The following is a 19233-nucleotide window of genomic DNA, read 5'->3' on the forward strand; positions in this document are numbered from 1 at the left end:
CTGTACCACCTGTTATGTTCACACACAAAAGATACGACAGCCCCCTCTCGGGGGTAAAAACCCCAGTACGAGACATCAAGAAACCACAATATATGACATAGAAATGCAATGATTCCATGCATGAATGCAATGCATAAATAGGTGCAACATATCATGATATCAGGAGTCAGACACTCGATATCAACAATCATACATATATGCTCGAGCTAGTCCACAACTCGGCAGATCGTGCCTGGGATATGGCCCAGCCTCGAAGCTTGCAACTACCTAAGCCAGGCTGAATCAAGGTATCCAAACATCTCTAGGACACCATATCATATCATACATATATAACGGATCTCAATCGAAATATAAATGGATCTCAATAAAAGATAGGCTCAATATGATATGTTTAGTGGTATTGATGTGTTTAACTAAAATAAAATGTGTGTGAACAAAAGAAATATTTTACTTTATTTTGCACATCAATTACAAACTAATAATATACGAGTCAACATATAATATCACATAAATCAACAAAGAGCAAATAAATCATACACAGGATCATCAGATGCCTCTGTCAGACATCGTGAAAATAACTGATCTCTACGTACCTCAACTAATTTACTAGTAACTTAAATCCTCAAGAAAGTCCTGGAAATAATAACTCAGACAAATCACCTGAATATTAATTTAAATTGTCTTATTATCATATAAAAATTCAACAACCATTTAAATTCACTAAAAAATCCAATTTCAACTATTTAGGCATTTTAAATTCCTAAAATTTCAACATTTGACAAAAATGCCTAAAATCAATGATTTTTTTTTAATTTGTCGTAAAATATTATTTTCAGCTTTAAATGACGCTAAACTAATATTCAAGCGACTAACTTTCCTACTTTCCCAAACTTTGCATTTTATATCAAATTTTTGCATAATAATTTCCAACAATTATAATCAACAATTCTAAGGCATCGAATTAGCTGATACTCGATTTATGGTCTCAATACATCGAAAATATTTACTTAATATTCTGAAATTTTTCAATACCTCGAATCAACTCAAAGTTTGTACCTACATCCACAAATATAACAAATATCAATATTGATACCAAATTTAACAAAAAATGGAGCAATCCTTAACCAATTTCTGGAATCATGATTTATACCTCAATATATATAATAAAATGAAGCCTATGACCCATAGAACAAAAGTCCTCAATCAATTTCCGAACTTCGGCGACGTACGGCGACGATTTAAAAGAGAATGGGAAGACGGGGTTTTGACAGTTTTCCGGGAATTTTGATTTTACCTAGAAAAAGTGGTATTAGTGGATAGCTCTCGTCATGGGCTTTCCAAATATATATTTACTTTAATTTTTCGATAATAGGTGCGGTCACAATCGGCTGTCAAAGTGGCGGCGGTGGTTTGAAGCTTTTGAACAAAAAGTTACGGGAGAGAAGGTGAAAATCGGTGATGATGATGATTATTTTATATATATATATATAGATAAACACACACATATAAAATTAATATTAATATATATATATATATATATATATATATATATATATATAATTTAAACATGTATTTTAATGTTATCTTTTTTTTTGGATTCGAAACTTTGACCCAGTTTATTTTATTTCAACTCTCTTGTGATATAAAATTTAAACATGTATTTTAATATCGTCTATAAACCGATATTTTCTAATACATATTTTAAACACACTAATTAATTATTTGGCTTAATTGTTTTAAATTCCTCAATTTAACATAATTAATCTTAATTATCGCTAAATAACATATAATTAAATCGGGTCATTACACCTACCATGTCAGCCCCTTTGTGCATCATACCCAAAAGTTTTACAAGATGAAAATACTAGTTTTATGCATGTATAGTCATAAAAACGAAAATATTTAAAGTGTATCATGTTTTTCATGCAATCATGTATCAAATACGTAAAATGGTGTGATAGATGAGAAAAAAAAAGATTAAGGCGTGCCTTTAAATTTATTATGCACGAAAAACGGGTCCGCGATGTGAGGGACGTTGACGAAGAGGACCTTGCTGAATTTTTCCTTCAATACTCGCATGAGTTTCCTTCCAAAATCTCGTGTGTGCATGTGTCTTGGGGGAGGGGAGAGTCATAGTATTATGTTGAGGGGGAAGGGCGAGAGTTTTGTGTGGGTTGGGGGAGGTTTTAGCTTATATTTGTTAATAAAAACTCCTAGTATAAGCTTAGACCCATTAACCTAATATAATAAGCTCATTAAACTCATTAGTAAATATTTAAAATATTTTTTTAGGAAAGTTTGTGAAAATAATAACTGAGTTCTCGAAAAGTTCATATTTTCGTCGAAAATCGAATACCGTTTAAAAACACAACTCGGCATATAAAAACACCTCAAAACACCTCATTTTAAAAAAATCATTTAAAATACACAACACATTAAACAATTAAAAATATTTATTTAATAAAAATATTTTCCTTTATGGTCCCCGGTCCTCATTCCTCGATCACATCTCGAATAACATTTAAAACACAATTTTATGCATTCATGTAGAAAGGTACCTTTTAAATATGTAAACATGCACACCATATTTAATTCATGCAATTAAAACAATTTAATTAAAATATATAAGAAATTTGATAACTTGCATGCATGTGGTTCACGTGGACCTTCAAATTTTCGGGACGTTACAGAATAGTAGGGTGGTCCCCAAGGCTGCATGCAAACTATTCCAGAACGACTAAGTGAATCGTGTGTCTCTGTCAGACACTATAGAAACTGGAATTCCATGCAGTATGACTATCTCTCGAATATATAGCTCTGCATAATGCGTCATGGAGAAAGTCGTCCTTACTGGTAGAAATGTGCTGACTTAGTTAGATGGTCCACTATTACACAAATGGCATTGAATCATTTCACTGTCTTTGGCAAACCTACCACGAAGTCTATCGTGATGTTCTCTCATATCTATTCTGGGATGAGAAGTGGTCGGAACAATCCTGCTGGTCTTTGATGCTCTGCCTGCACTTTTTGACACGTCAAGCATTTGGATGCGAAGCGAGTAATATCTTGATTCATACCCGGCAACCAATATAAAAGTTGCAAGTCCTTGTACATTTTTGTACTTCCGGGTTGTATAGAATAAGAAATACTATGGGCCTCTGTCATAATATCAACTCTATGTGAATCTCCACTACGAACTCATTGTCGTCCTCGATACTTGACAATGACGTCTTTGACTGAGTATAACATCCTGCCCTTTGTCTCATCTCGCTCTCCCTATTTCTCTAGTTGCTCATCATTAATCTGTCCGGCTCGTAATCTGTCTCACAAAGTAGACTGCACTGTTAAAGTAGCGAGATTAGGAGCCTTGAACCTATCATAAATTTCAAAATCGAACCTCTGAATTTTCGTCTGTAGAGGTTTCTATATTATTAATTGAGCCAATACTATCGTTTTTCTGCTTCAAAGCATCCGAAACTATATTAGCTTTCTCCAGATGATAGCTATGTCGAAGTCATAGTCCTTTACAAGTTCTAGCCATCTTCGTTGTCTCATGTTCTCCTTTTGGGTGAAGAAATATTTAAGACTTTTGTGATCCATATAGATCTTGCATTTTTCACCATGTAGGTAGTGTCTCCAAATTTTAAGCACAAAAACGACTGCTCCAAGTTCAAGGTCATGAGTCAGATAATTCTTGTCGTGGACTTTCAACTGTCTAGATGCACATACGATGACCCGATCATGTTTCATGAGAACTGCCCCCAATCCTAACTTCGAAGCGTCGATATACGGCACATACTTCCCTTGGTCTGTCGACATAGCTAGAACTGGCCCGGTAGTGACTGCTTTCTTCAACTGATCAAAACTGCCTTGACAATCCCGTCCCCATACAAAATTTGCATTCTTCTTCGTCAGAGATGCCAAGGGTACTGCAATGGATGAAAAACCCTTGATGAACTTGCGATTAGTAGCATGCTAAGCCCAAGAAACTACGGATTTCCGTTACACTTTTAGGCACCGGCCATTCTTTAACTGCCTCGACCTTAAATGGGTCGATTTTTATTCCTTCTCTCGAAATGATGTGGCCAAAAAATGCCATCTTCTCTAGCCAAAACTCGTACTTGCTAAACTTTGCATATAATTTTCGATCTCGCAATACTTGCAAAGTCGTCTTCAAGTGTTGATCATGCTCCTCTCAGCTCTTGGAATAGATCAAAATATCATCAATGAAGACAATGATAAACTGATCGAGGTACGACTGAAACACGCGATTCATGAGATCCATGAATATCGCGGGGCATTAGTCAGTCCAAAAGGCATCACAAAAAATCATAATGCCCATAACGAGTTCTGAAAACTGTCTTATGCACATCTGTCTCCTTTACTCTCAGTTGATGAGATCCCGATCGAAGATCTATCTTTGAAAATACTGAAGCTCCTTTCAAATGATCAAACAAATCCATGATTCGAGGTAATGGATACTTGTTCTTCACTGCCACCCTATTCAGTTTTCGGTAATCAATGCAGAGTCTCATACTCCCATCCTTTTTCTTCTCAAATAACATCGGCGTGCCTCATGGAGAGAAACTAGGGTGAATAAATCCCTTGTATAGCAGCTCTCGAATTTGATCTTTTAACTCTATCATCTTAGCAGGTGCTAGACGATACCTTGGAGATCGACATAGTACCTGGCATCAAATCAATAGCGAACTCCACCTCTCTCTCTGGTGGAATGCTAGAAACATTGTCAGGGAACAAATTCGGAAAGTCCTTGACAACTACACATCTTCTATCGATCGACTGCCAGCGTCGGGCACAGATGTAACACTGGCAAGAAAACCTTGGCAGCCATTCCGAATAAGCTTCCTTGCACCCATGGAAGAAACGATGCGTGACATTTGTCGATTCTGCGTAGCCTTGAATATGAACGATTTTCCGTTGGGCGGTCTAATAGATACTGACCTCTACTGGAAATCGATAGTAGCTCCATTTAGTGTGAGCCAATCCATGCCCAAAATAATGTCGAACTCGGGCATTGGCAACACAATAAGGTCAGAGCAAACGAAATTGTTCTGTAATTTGAGCTCCACATCCTTAACCATGCTTGTAGAGATCATATGTTCGCCCGAAGGCACTTTGACTCTGAATCCTGACTCCACGTCCTCCGGTAAGATTTCCGATCTTTTCACAAAGGATTCTGATATGAAAGAATGTGTAGCTCCCTTATCTAACAAAGCATGGATAGCTACACTTGCTAACAATATTTTGCCTGTGATAATAATCGCATTATACTCAAACAAGGCCATAAATTCGAAAATATTATCATCTAGGCCATTTATAGTTACTCATATTAGAAAATTAGCCCCTAATGTCTCGAACATATTGCAAAATGACCCTTTTTATATTTCAAAAATTTACAAATGGCCCTCAAACTTTTTTAATTAAATATTAGAAAATTAGCCCCTAATGTCTCGAACATATTGCAAAATGACCCTTTTTATATTTCAAAAATTTACAAATGGCCCTCAAACTTTTTTAATTAATGCAATTTAGTCCCCAATAATTCAAATTATGCCCCATCTACCCTCAATAATTTCGAAAATTTCTAATTAGTTCCTCAAATTTCTAAATTGACATAATTCAATCCCTAAATTATCAATCATCCTCAATTTAGTCCTAGCATGCATGCTTGTTAGTTCGAGCAATACAGCAATATAAAATGCGTATATAGCCGAAATACCTGTAATAAGCGTAGTGTCAGGCACTACTTGCTCAGCATGCATCACATAAGCCATTCCAGTCATGGGATGCTTCTATCTGGGGCAATCAATAGCCTTATGCCCGTCTCCTCCGCACCTGATGCACTTGCCAGAGTGCTAGCGATTTTTCATTCCTTGCAGAGTGGTCTCTCGTCAGTCTTTTGGACAGCTGCTCTCTATGGCTGCCTTGTGGTGTTTGCTATCCTGGTCGTCTCGATGGTCTCGTAGAACTTCTTGACAAATTCAGCAACAGGCATGTCCCCCTGCCAGAGACTCATGAACTCTCGCTTCAGCCTGAACCTCATGTAAGCAATGGAGTACTTCTCGTAGAACATCCGTTTGAAGTCTTCCCATGTGAGAGTATTCAGATTCACCCCCCTCTCAGCTCCTTCCCACCATAGAGATGTGTCGTCCTTTAATAAATAAATGGCGCATCGAACCCTGTTAGCATCCACCATGTTCATATAGCGGAAAATCACCTCCAAAGACATACTCCACCCTTCAGCCATGAATAGATTGGTAGTACCAAAAAAATCCTTCGGATCCATCGTCCGAAACTGCATGTAAATATCATCTGGACGACCCCGAGCAGCATTCCCAGCATGTTGCTCCAATAAACGAGCCATCCCCTTGAGCACCCATGAAGCAGCATCTGGGGCTCTACTCTTTAGTACTCATGGAAATAACACGTCTGGGAGCCATCACTCTACACGCCCGTCCAAACCACGTAACCAACATGCATTTAAATTTAAAAATACGTCTAACCTGTTAATTCACATATCATAGAAGCATTTATAACTCAGCTAGGGGTGATCACGGTGCGGTTTTGCGGTTTTTTATAAGAAATTCAAACCGAATGACATGCGGTTCGGTTATACATTATTTTTTTATTGCGGTTTTATATGTAAAATCGGTTTTGGGATTTTGAGCAGTTGCGGTCGGTTTGCGGTGTTTTTGTGAATGATAAGTAAAATGGAAAAAATAAAACAAATATTCAAATTATTTAAATTTAAAAGAATTAAAGAAAACAATAATGAACAAAATAAAACTAGATAAAATAACAGTCAAGAGACAAATAAAGTTAAACAATTATTAAGTTCAGACATAACATAAACACCCACAAACAATTTAGCATATGGTTTTTTTTTTGGTTTAACCATACAATCATAGCAATTGAACCTGATATTTTCTTCCAAAAATATCCCTATCATTTGTCACTTTCAAACTTCAAATACTAGATATGGAACTAGCAAATATATGATCTTGCTCTAAAACTCATTCGGCCGCAGGAGAAAAAAAATATAGCATCCATTGTTAAAGAAATAAAATGTAATGCCCGAGATGTGAGCTGGTAATCAACAATTATTAATGCAAGATTTGATGTATTTATCGAAGACCGAACAAGAGACGTTGCGATTTGAGTTTAGTTGCAAAATATATTGTTGGGACAGCACAGACAGTGCACCCGCGGTGGTTCATAGGAAATTTCTGAAGAGATACAGAACGGTCACCGCACCCGTGCCATAAAATCTACCGCACCCGCGGTGTTGCTACAGTAGAGCCACCGCACCCGCGGTACAAAAAGCACCGCACCCGCGGTCGTTCTTTCTGAAATGTTGGTAGTGATCCAGTATGCTCAGCGCACCCGCGGCGAGACGTGTTTTGTGAAAGGACGAGCCACGTAGCTTTACCATGCAACTGATGTATATAAGTTGCAATTCTCTTCATTTCCTTCGCAAGAAAACCGAGAAAGGTTCAGGGGAAAGTTGTCTTTCATTTTCTTTTTCTCATCAAGAAAAAAGTTTCATGCAACTTCAAATCTTGGTTCCATAGCTTCACAAAACAATTTAAATCCTTCACCCTCTACAATTCTAAATGGTAACTTATCAATGATTATCATTTTTACAAGACTTGTTCTAATTTCTTGAACATTTAAGGTTATTCCTTTATTTATAAAACTTCCACTCATATTTTTATAATCTTGCAGAGTCTTTGCGACTTATCCAATTTGTATGGATACTTCTTGCATGAAGAGTCTAAATGTGTCCACATACTAGTTGTTCCATTTAATTTGGATGAGCAACATAACTTTTACTACAATAATTACATGCGACTCTTGGTGGATTACTATATTTTAATCTCGTGAAATGACCTCATATTTCAGAGCTAATATTTGAACTCTCTTTGGTAACGATATCAACTGCTTGTTCTTTCCTTTTTTAGGTGGTTTGTTGTGAAAGTTTTTATCTACTTGTTCAGTGACACATGAATTGATCTGTGGAGGCACATCACCCAATTGATCAATATTTGAAGCTTGCTCTTGATCTTTACTCAGAGCCGTTGTTTGGGCTTGAATTTGCAAAGTTGAAACTTCGTTCGAAGTTCTCGCATCTTCCTGTTAAAAAATTATACAAATTCAATTAAATTTAATCTTTAATTTTTGTGTGAAAATTACTGTTTGAAATATTTTCAGTTCCAGTAGGAAAATTACTATAAAATATTTGCAACTTATTCCTCATGCGACAAGCCCAGAAATACATTTCACATTGAAATTCTTGACTATTTTGATTTTCTTCTTATTTCTCTGTTGTATTACAACTAGAATCTATAATAAATTAGAAGTGAATGTCACAATTAGCGTGAGAATTCCATCTGCTCTCATTCGTAACATACATAGGGAAATTTTATTGGATATGAATTTTGTCAGGCCCGAGATGTTATTATTTTAATCCGAGATTATTAAAATTGATGAATTTTGGAATGTTGAGTCATATTCCATGGTTTTATAATTCCATAGGATTGAAATTGAATTAAAAAGAGTTGTGAGGACCAAATTACAAATAGTGAAGATTTTAGGGGCTAAAGTGCAATTATGGAATTGGGTGGTACACTTGTCCTCACCATGCAATATATGTTGAAATCCTTGTTTCTTCCCTTCGAGAATTCCAGCCAAAATCGAGAGAAAGGCTTCAAAAATCCCTCAAGCTTTTATTTTCTTTAAAATTGCGATTCGGCAAGATCCGTCTATCAGAATTTGAATCTGAACACAGTACCGTACTCCTCTCGTCAACAGCTACAACTGAACGTAAGTCTTATTGAGTTCTGTTATCATTTGAAATTATGATATTGGAGAAATTATTATTTGATCATTATTATGTGTTCTGGGAATACTACACATCGTAGAATTGAAGTCAGATCGAAGAACATATTGATTATGGAATTGTTATAAATTTCTGATTATATGGACTGAAAACCGGACAGATTTAGATTATTGATTGATTACAGATTGTATCGGATACGGGTTATGATTTGTAATTGATATTTGTTGATATTGTATTGACGGAGATATCGGGATTGTGCCGTTATGCCGTTGATTTTGAACTAGATTCAGATTGATCAGATTCAGTATTGAATTGGGAATGGAATGTTGATATTATTATTCTCGATATGTCATTTCAGATTGATAGAGATATTCTTGAGTTCAGAACTGATATTGCTTCAGACCGAGACTACGAACGAAAGGTATAAGTCAATGTGGTACTGGGAGATCGACTCAAGTAGGATATACTTGAGTTTCCCTAAATCACATACTTCTTATTATTATGTTCATTGCTTTGACTTGATATGCTTGTTCTATAGATGTATAGAAAGCAGATATTAGTCGAGTGATCTTGTGACAGAAGTGCCTGATAGTGGTGGGATCGCCATGGACACATTGCACGATGTCACAAGATAGTGTATTGACGATTGTGCCACAGTCTGTGACGGATAGGTCAAGACACTGGATGTTTGGTTATATCGACGTGGATAGAATCGGAGTTTCTTCTATTACTGTTGGTCGATATAGGAATACTAACGTCTGGAAACCGGGATCACTAGACTAGGATTGAGACTAGTCTGAGTCGTGGAGTCACGAGCATTGTCGACAGTTTTATGTTGATTATGTTTCAGATTTTGATACATATTATTGTTATCTGTCCATGCTTTTATGTTTATCATATGATTGCATGTTCATTGATTTATACTGGGATTATATTCTCACCGGAATTATCCGGCTGTTGTCGTGTTTGTATGTGTGCATGACAACAGGTTGGACATGATCAGGGTCGAGGAGATGACGAGAGATCATGATTAGAGTGGAGACCACGGACTTTGATGTTGCTGTAGATAGGATTCAACACTTGACATTAGTTGTTGAACCTTAGTTTGAGTTGATGTTTATTGTACAAGACTTGTGCTGTTATACTGATATGTATATAAGATTGAATTACATTACGTTCCGCAATTAAAAAAAAAATTTTAACCCAGATTAATTAATTGATCCATTTATCCCAATGACGATTAAGAAGATGATTAGCGTACGGATCCCCACAAATTTAAAACTAATTTGATATTTAGAGCATAAAAAAAACCTAGCTTAAAATGAAATGGGTTAAGGATGAAGATTGCTAAAAATCCGAAACATAGAGAAACAAAATTAAAAAACAAAATCACATATCCAAAATCAAGTTTAAAATAAAGAATTAAATGAAAAAACTAGCAGTAGAAATATAAACTAAAATTTACCATATTTGACATATTCTCATCTTCTAGGGTGCTTAAAGTTTCATTCTTGCTCCTGGTTACAAAATCATATTGAAGAATATTTGTATAAAGAGAAGTAGTAATTAGATCAACAAGATAGAAAGAGGAGAAATTTTTTTTGAAGAAGAGTTGGAAGAGGGAAGGCGGCGACACAAAATGAAAAAATCTATTGCATATGTTGTGTTTGTTAATAAATAATAACCTTAGGTAAATAAAATTGTACATGAAGGTGCAGTGCAGTGCAGTTTTGGTCCAATATTATAACCGCACCGTGGGGGCAGGGTGGTTTCCTTTTTTTAAAAAAAAATTGCGGTTATTTTATAAAAAATGGGATACAACGGTGCGGTACGGTATGGTCGGTTCGGGCAGTTTTCGGAAAATTTTGATCAGCCCTAAACTCAGCATATAAATATTAAGGCAGTAGAACTCAAAGACTTGATGTGTGACTTCTCGAGCTTCTCGGAGCGGCTGTAACACAACCCTTTCGAGATCCTTGGCTTTGATACCAATAAAAACTGTAAGGTCCAAAATGCGATAACGTAATCCAACTGTATGCAAATTTAGAGAACATGGAAAACAGTTAATTAAATTATTTTAATTGTATTTATTAAATAAGGTAGACATGTTTACATGGTTAAAATGTGGTTTTATACTACAATGCATAAAATCGTGTTTTAAAGTTATTCGATACGCTATCGAGGAACGGAGACCGGGGACCACGAAGGGAAAAATATTTTATTAAATTATTATTTTTAATTGTTTAATATATGGTAAAATTTAAATGGTATTTTCAAAAATGATGCTTTTTGAGGTGTTCTTACGTAGCAAGTCGTATTTTTAAACCGGTATTCGATTTTTGACGAGAATATGGACTTTTTGAGAACTTCGGTTAATATTTTTAAAAACTCTCCTGAACAAAATATTTTAATTACTTTCTAATAGGCCTATTATACTAGGTTAAGGGGTCTATACTTGTCTCATGTATTTTATATATCAAATAAGCCTTAAAAATCCTAACCTACACACATTAAACCTCACGCCACTCACCTAAAGAAACACTAGGACTATCCCTAGCAGCCACACACGTCCACACACACACGTCCAAGAGGGAAATAACATGGACTTTGAAGGAAATTCATCAAGTTTTCTTCCCATCTCGTCGCCAACGTTCCTCGCATCTCAAATAGTTTTTCGTTCATAAATTACACAATGGCACGCCTTAATCTTTATTCACTCATCTTTCACACCATATTATATGTTTTGATACAAGATTACATGAAAAACATGATACACTTTGTATATTTTCGTTTTTATGGCATAACATGAATAAAACTAGAGTTTTCATCTTTTAAAACTCTTGCTTACGATGCACAAAGGGGCTACCATGGTAGGATTACTAGAAGGAACATTTTTCCACATGTTTAAAGGTCCTTAGGTGCATGTTTAATGTCCGGACAAGATAGGGTAACATGATGCATGAAAATTGGGTTTCTAGAGTCCTAAGGTTTTGAACTTGGGTTCTAGGTGGGAACAACTGTGGGCTGCCATTTGGGTTGTGCTCAAGGGTCCTAGGGTGGTCTAGTCATCGTCCTATATGGGCTGTGCAAGGGATGTAAGGGGAGATGGAAGGCTTCTAGCCATTTGGGGTCGCCTAGGGTTGAAGGGCACGGGTTGGAGGGCTGGTCCGTGTAAGGGCTGTAGAATCTGGTCCAAGAGTGTCCTAAGGATTCGGTCTAGGTCCTAGGATGGCTGGTTAGGGTCTAGACATGGTGGTTAATGGCTGGACTCGAGGGAAATATCGGTTGATCAAGCTAGGGTTCGAATGAAATAGTGCAGATTTTCAGTGGCTGTTCTAAGATTATGCAAGGGCTTTAATTGGCTTGATTTGGGTGGTATAAGGTATGGTTGGGTTTTAATAAGCTATTGTTCAAGTTTGGTTAAGTTTCGAGTCGATTTGGTTTAAAATGAGACATACGATTAAGCTATTAAAACGAATTGGGAAATTAGTCGAGGAACGTAAGTTTATCCATTAGAAATATTCATGGGTGTATTTTAAGGTGTTATGTTAAGTTTGGATGGAATTGGGTAGTCGTTTTAAGGTCCAAGGACAAATTGGGAAAGTAAGGGTTTCAGGGGCAAAAATGTCATTTTACACATGAAAAATGTGAATGCTAAAATTTTTATTTTAAATTTTTATGAAATTTTATGATGAAAAAACAATACTTCTAAAAGACTTGTTGTATTCTTGATTTTAAAAGAAAAATGATATATATGCTTGAATTTTATAAGTGAAGAAAATAATGAAAAATGGAATGAGGTGACTTGATTGTGACTTAGAATGATATGATTGGAGATATCGTGAGTAAAAAAGTCCTAGAGAGAGCCCGTTTACGGGATAAGGCTCTAGAAGGAGCCCGACGATCGTATTTCCATCGAAAGGATATGATGATATGTAAGGCCAAGCCTCATTTGATGGGTGAGAGTGTCGCTGATGTCCCCGTCGCCTGGTACCATGGTTATACGTAGATGGATCCATCGACCTACAGCTGAAACGAAGTCACAATTAACGATCTGAATTCAATAAAAAAGAAAAATTATATGTATATTATGAAAGAAAATGGATATGATGAAAGGCTTAAAGATATGCATATTCATGAAAAGTTATTTTATTAAAAGTATCTTTCACTGTTGCTTGTGAATGTATATATATTACTTGTTATCATGGTTGTGATTTGCTGAGTCAATAGATTCACTAGGTATGATCGATGCAGGTGAGCATGATTTTGATGGAGGACTTGATGGTTGAACTAACTGGAGTGATGGTGCGTGTAACTCGAGGACCTTTGCTAGTTTTCCGTATTACGTTTATGATTTAAATTTACTTTAAAGATTTTATGACTTATGCTTCTTTTGAGAGATTTTTGAGGGATTAAGATGTTTATGTTTTATTTTGAAAAATGCTAAATTTGGGTTTGATTAACGTTTATGATTTCATGTTTCTAATTGTGTTTTTGGATTTTCAAATATTAGGTTGGTTAGTTTATTTTATGATGCAAAGTATTTATATATATGTGTGTATGTGTTCGGCCGAAAGCTTAAGAAGGAAAAAAATTTATAGTACATTTTAAAGAAAAACGAGTAATGGACATTTCAGTTGGTATCAAAGTAATGTTCTTGCAAAAGGTTGTGCCACCGCCAGTTCTGGAAAGCTCAGTCGTCAAGCCTCAAGTCTGTAAGTTTAATTGGTTTAAATGATTTTTATGATGATACATGCATGTTTACATGGTTTATATGCTTAAGTTACATGTTTAAATGCTTTTGAAGTTAAATGATATTCATGCTTAAAGTTGCTCGAAAAATGGTTTTTTATATGCTGCATGGTTAAAAACTTAGATATAAATGGCTTTTTATATGCTGCATGGTTAGAAACTTAGATTTAAATGCATGTTGGTTCCATTTAGAATTTGGAAAAACGTTCATATATAATGCCTCCTAGACGCGCACTTAATACTGATAGGCAAGCCGAGAATAATGAGATCGTAGAGAGAATGCATTCCCGCCTCCCAATGGGGATGCTGCTACATGCATTCTGGAGGGTATGAAACATTTCTCTGAGCAGAGGCTCAACATGCTCTGAGGCCACAACATGATAATTTTGTTAGTGGAATGGATTGGGATAACAAGGAACCTAGAAGAAAATAGGTTGCATGCTCTACTTTAGTTGGATTTAAGGGATGACATTGTGAATTATAGAAATTGAGCATAAAATATAAGCTTTAAGGATGTAAATGAATGAATTGAATTAATTTAATAATTATGGGACGTATATTGCATAAATCGAGAACTAGAGGGGCTAAAGTGCAAACATTGAGAGCTTGAGGGAGTAAAAGCACAAGGCCGAGAAATTCAGTGGGCTAGACCATAATTTTAAAAAGTCCAAGGACTGAGAGATGACCAAAAGTTCCAAACTGAAATTTGGAATTTTCAAAAATTCAGGGACTTAATTGCAAAGTTTGGAAAGTACAAGGATTGTTTTGCGAATTTTGGAAAATCAAGAGCTGTTTCCATAATTCCTGGAATTTTAGGGTCAAACAGTTAATTTCGATAGTTTAGGGCCTGATTTGATAAAACTAAAAATTTATTTGGGGGAAAAGATGCAATTTTGAAACTTTAACGGCCAAATTGGAGAATTTCGAAATCTTAAGTGGCTGAAATGCAATTTTTTGAAACATATGTTGGGTAAATTAGGTAATTTCAAGACTTACTATGGGTTAAGTGAGGCATTTTTGAGAATTTTTGGGTGATTAATGATAGAAACTTCTTTAAGTTTGGACACGATTGGATTTGATGGTACATTTGTCGTAGGAAGGATATTCATTTCAGGTATAGCTGCTTACGCATTGCTGGATTCCGGAGCTACATACTCATTTATATCCGAGACATTCCTCAAGAGATTAAAGATTATACCCGAGGATATGGAATTGAGCTTCAAAGTTTCTATTCCTTCTGGTGATCAAATGGTCACTTCGAGCATTGTGAAGAATTTGAAGTTTAGTTTGCAAAAAGATGTGGTTCGGGCAGATCGTATCGTACTCTCGACGCCTAAATTCGACATCATTCTTAGCATGGATTGGCTATATATGAATGGAGCTTCGATATATTTCGGCAGAGGTCGGTATCTATTCGACCACCCAGAGGAAAATCTTTTGTCTTTGAGGCAGCAAGGATCAAGCAAATGCCGCACATTATCTCATGCATCTGTGCGAGGAAACTTATGAGATGAGATGGCCAAGATTTTATAGCATACGTTATTTCAGCGCCTGTTCCTGTCAGTTAGAAGCTAGATAATGTTGAGGTTGTCAGAGACTTTCCTAGTGTTTTTTCTGAGGACGTTTCTGGCATTCCACCGAACCGAGAGGTGGAATTTTTTATTAAGTTGATGCCGGGTACTGTGCCAATTTCTAAGGTACCCTATCATCTAGCACCCGTCAAAATGAAAAAGTTGAAGGATCAAATTCAAAAATTGTTGGACGAGATTTTTATTCGCCATAGTTGTTCTCCGTGGGGTGCACTGATATTATTTGCGAAGGAAAAAGATGGCAGTATGCGACTCTACATTGATTATCAAGAGCTGAATAGAGTCATCACCAAGAACAAGTATCCCTTGCCTACAATCAAAGACTTATTTGATCAGTTACAAGGGACATCGATTTTCTCAAAGATATATCTTCCTTCGGAATACCATCAGCTGAAGGTAAAGGAGTCTGATATTTATAAGACGACTTTTAGGACTCGATATGGACACTACGAGTTTATGGTGATGCCATTCGGGTTGACTAATGTGCCAGCGATCTTCATGGATCTCATGAATCAATACTTCAGCCGTATCTGGATCAATTTATCATAGTCTAAGATAGATGATATTTTGATCAACTCGAGGAGAAAATAAGAGCACAATCAGCACTTGAGAACGACACTGCAATTGTTGCAAGATAGAAAGTTATTCTCTAAGTTCAGCAAGTGCGAATTTTGGCTCGAGAGAGTGGTTTTCTTAGGCTACATTATTTTAAGAGATGGAATCGAAATCGATCCAAGCAAAGTCGAGGCAGTTAGGGAATGGAATGTACCAAAGAGCGTAACTGAGATCCGTAGTTTCTTGGGTCTAGCTGGCTACTACCGGAAGTTCATTCAAGGATTCTCTTCTATTGCGATACCCTTGACCGCCTTGACAAAGAAGAAATGCAAGGTTTATTTGGGGACCCGAATGCCAAACGAGTTTTGACAAGTTGAAGTAAGCTTTGACTTCAGCGACAAAATTCTTGTATATTCACCAAGTGAAGAGAACCAAAAAGAACATCTTCATCTCACTCTTCAGACTTTAAGGTAGAAAGGGTGAATTTTGGTTAAAATCCATCACTTTATTGGGCCGTATAATTTCATAAGTAGGAGTATCTGTGGATCTGAAGTAAGTGGAGGCAATCTTCGATTGGCCGAGGCTAATGACAAATCAGTAGTTTTTTTCGGTTAGCAGGTTATTATTGGAAATTTTTTGAAAATTTTTCATCAATAGTTACACCACTAACCAAGCTCACACGAAAGAACTCTAAATTCAACTCGAGTGAAAAGTGTGAGAAGTGTTTCGAGACCTTGAAAAATAATCTCACATCTCCACCAGTGTTGGTACTATCTATGTAGGACAAATATTTTACCATATACAATTATGCATCAAAAAGAGGTTTAGGATGTGTGCTCATGAAAGACGAAATAATAATTGCTTATGCTTCAAGGTAATTAAAATCGTACGAAAAAAACTATACTACTCATGACCTCGAGCTTGTTGTAGAGGTTTTTGCCTTAAAGATTTTGAGACATTATCTTTTACGACACCAAGTGTGAGAACTTCATGGACGATCAAGTTCTCAAGTAATTGTTCATAAAAAAAGAATTGAACATGTGGTTGAGGTAATTGATTGAACTGTTAAAATATTATGACTTAACAATAATCTACCACCTAGGCAATGCAAACAAGGTAGCTGACGCTTTGAGTTAGAAAAACATGGGTAAAGTGATCCTAGCTTCACTCGCTGCGCACCCATGCTTTCGAGAAACCATTAAGCTAAACTTGGATCGAGACCTTGCTTTGACGAAACATAAAGAACAAATTAAAGACGAAAAGGGAGACTTGTGGATGAAATGACGATTGTGAGTACCAGACAATGATAACCTTCTACGTAAAGTAATGCCTCAAGCACATAATTAAAAAATTCAGCCCAACCTTAGAGTAAAAAGATATAAGAACTTAAAGCAAAATTTTTGGTGGAACGGAATGAAGAAGGATGTAGTTGAATTTGTCTCTAGATGTCAAGTCCGTTATCAAGTTAAATTTGTAAATCAATGTTACAACCACTAGAAATCCCGGAATGAAAATGAGCGAATTTTTATATGAACTTTATAGTAGGATTACCGAAGTCAAGACAATGATATGATGAAATATTGGTAATTGTGCATAGGCTTACTAAATATGCTCACTTTCTACCCGTACGCTTGTATCCTAACATGGATATTATTATAAATTTCATGAATTTCAAGAAAGAATTATTTCAAATAAAAATCGAAGATTGTATCTCATTTCTGGAAGATCTTTCGAGAGGCTATGGGGACTATGGTCACTTTTATTACGATTTATCATCCCCAAACCGAGATAACAATGCAAACTCTTGAAGATATGTTGTGAGTATGTGCCCTATATTTCATCGGGAACTAGAGCAAAAACCTTCCTTTAATTTAGTTTGCATACAATAACAATAATGGAATGGCTTCATGAAGCCTTTTGTGGGCGAAAATGTGTATCACCTCTATTATGGGATGAGGTGGAAAAGAAAGCCATCATTGGACCCAAGCTTGTCCAAGTAATGATGGAGATGGTAGCAATAATCAGACAAAGGATAGGGCTCCTCAAGTCGAAAAAAGTTGGCTGATTTGAAGAGAAGACCTGTGAAATTCAAAATCGATGAATAGGACTATGTAAATGTGTAACATCCAAAAACAAACTCACGTAAACCACATGCATACAAATGATTTAAATTGCATATTTAATTTATTTAATTGATTTTAAATGCTTGCATGATATATACGAGATGAATAAGAGACTAATTTAAAACTATAGATTTTACTCGAATATTAAATAAGAGGCTGGGGAAAAAAGACCGGGGACGACCAAGATAAAATAAATATTTTTCGATAAATATTTTTAAGGTGTATTAATATAACTAAATATGATTAAATTTTTCTAAAAATGATAGAGTTCGAATTATTTTATGAGACGAGCTCAATTTTATTTGGGAAGCCGGTTTTAGACAAACGAAGAACTTTTAAAATATCAAAATTATTATTTTCAAAAACTAAATTTTATAAACTTTTATTTTTCAAAAAATAGGTGTTATTGGGCCTAATTTACCTAGGATAAGTCGACTCAATTGTACATAAACTCAAATGCCCAAAATCTAAGATCATTAACATGCAAATTAAAAATTATAAAAAAGATTTCTAGGTATTTTGAATCTCATATCAATCGAACATACACACAATCCACACACACTAAAATTCAAGATATTGGAGAGGAAGAAAATTAGGAGTCTTCGTCGCCCGTTCGATCTTCTTCGCGCCCCACACCGACGATCGCATATTCGAGCATTCCAAAACGCAAAGGCATCCATTGACGCATCATTCAATCCATAATATGCATGTTTTTTTTTATTTTTTCATAAAAAATATTGGAGTTCAAATTGCTTATCGTTTTGATGATTATTTTTAAAGTTTTGAAAATTTTTACGTACAAATGAACGTTTTATGATTTCCAACGAGTACGCTGCCAACATAGGATGTTTAATGAGTAGAATATGGGCGATTTAAGATAGAAACAAAGGGTAAAATCGAGTTGGAAAAGGAAGATGAGTCGTTGGGTTTCCATAGGTTCCCACGTGAATAACTATAGCGACTCGGTGCATGGCTACAAGTGACTCGGACAGGGTTTGGATAGGTGCTGAGCTGGGCTGGGCTGGACTGGACGTGGTCAAGGGTTGGGAAGAGTCCTAGCATGGTTAGGACTCGAGTGCAGTGACTAAGGAAGAGTCCACGTGAACTAGGACTCTTCCCCATGCGCGTTGGTGAAACCGCGGGCAAGGGTCTTTCGGCTCGGTTGAGGCTTGCTAGGGTTTGTCTTGTAGGGTCTAGTAGAGTCCTAGTTGGGTTCCTAGGTGGCTGGAACATGATGGCTCAAAGAAAAAAAGAGTCGTGATCAAGGGGCTTGAGTGCATGGGTTCGCGCGACTCTGCTGAGGGCTGGTGCACTTGTCTAGGCTAGGTTAGGAAGGGTCCAAGAGGTTTTGTAA

The 19233-nt window shown here is 36.2% G+C and overlaps 2 protein-coding genes and 2 long non-coding RNA genes across 4 annotated transcripts; all 4 read right to left on the minus strand.

The window, feature by feature from the left end:
* Positions 1-306: 306 nt before the first annotated feature.
* On the minus strand, positions 307-1256 carry LOC142523290 (uncharacterized). The gene is made up of 3 exons (XR_012814616.1): positions 1151-1256; positions 1033-1056; positions 307-660 (listed from the first exon to the last, which is right to left on the minus strand). It is a non-coding gene; the product is annotated as an uncharacterized LOC142523290 (long non-coding RNA).
* A 3708-nt stretch (positions 1257-4964) lies between these two features.
* On the minus strand, positions 4965-5795 carry LOC142523122 (uncharacterized). Its single transcript, XM_075626767.1, has 2 exons — positions 5741-5795; positions 4965-5269 (listed from the first exon to the last, which is right to left on the minus strand). Exons 1-2 carry the CDS (start codon positions 5793-5795, stop codon positions 4965-4967), a joined length of 360 nt encoding a protein of 119 aa, XP_075482882.1.
* Positions 5796-5935: 140 nt separating this feature from the next.
* On the minus strand, positions 5936-6385 carry LOC142523123 (uncharacterized). Its single transcript, XM_075626768.1, has one exon. It carries the CDS (start codon positions 6383-6385, stop codon positions 5936-5938), a length of 450 nt encoding a protein of 149 aa, XP_075482883.1.
* Positions 6386-7988: 1603 nt separating this feature from the next.
* LOC142522240 (uncharacterized) lies at positions 7989-10499 on the minus strand. The gene is made up of 3 exons (XR_012814423.1): positions 10437-10499; positions 10326-10377; positions 7989-8154 (listed from the first exon to the last, which is right to left on the minus strand). It is a non-coding gene; the product is annotated as an uncharacterized LOC142522240 (long non-coding RNA).
* Positions 10500-19233: the final 8734 nt, after the last annotated feature.

The sequence above is a fragment of the Primulina tabacum genome, chromosome 13 (genome assembly GCF_025594145.1).
Source record: "Primulina tabacum isolate GXHZ01 chromosome 13, ASM2559414v2, whole genome shotgun sequence".
NCBI classification, from domain to species: Eukaryota; Viridiplantae; Streptophyta; class Magnoliopsida; order Lamiales; family Gesneriaceae; genus Primulina; species Primulina tabacum.

What these genes read in the sequence shown, in the direction of transcription:
- LOC142523123 (XM_075626768.1), bottom strand. Translation starts at nt 6,385, where the DNA reads ATGGCTCGTTTATTGGAGCAACATGCTGGGAATGCTGCTCGGGGTCGT.
- LOC142523122 (XM_075626767.1), bottom strand. Translation starts at nt 5,795, where the DNA reads ATGGCTTATGTGATGCATGCTGAGCAAGTAGTGCCTGACACTACGCTT. An exon ending in TGACACTACGCTTATTACAG is followed by an intron (nt 5,270 to 5,740) that starts GTATTTCGGCTA and finishes TTATTATCACAG; the next exon opens with GCAAAATATTGTTAGCAAGT.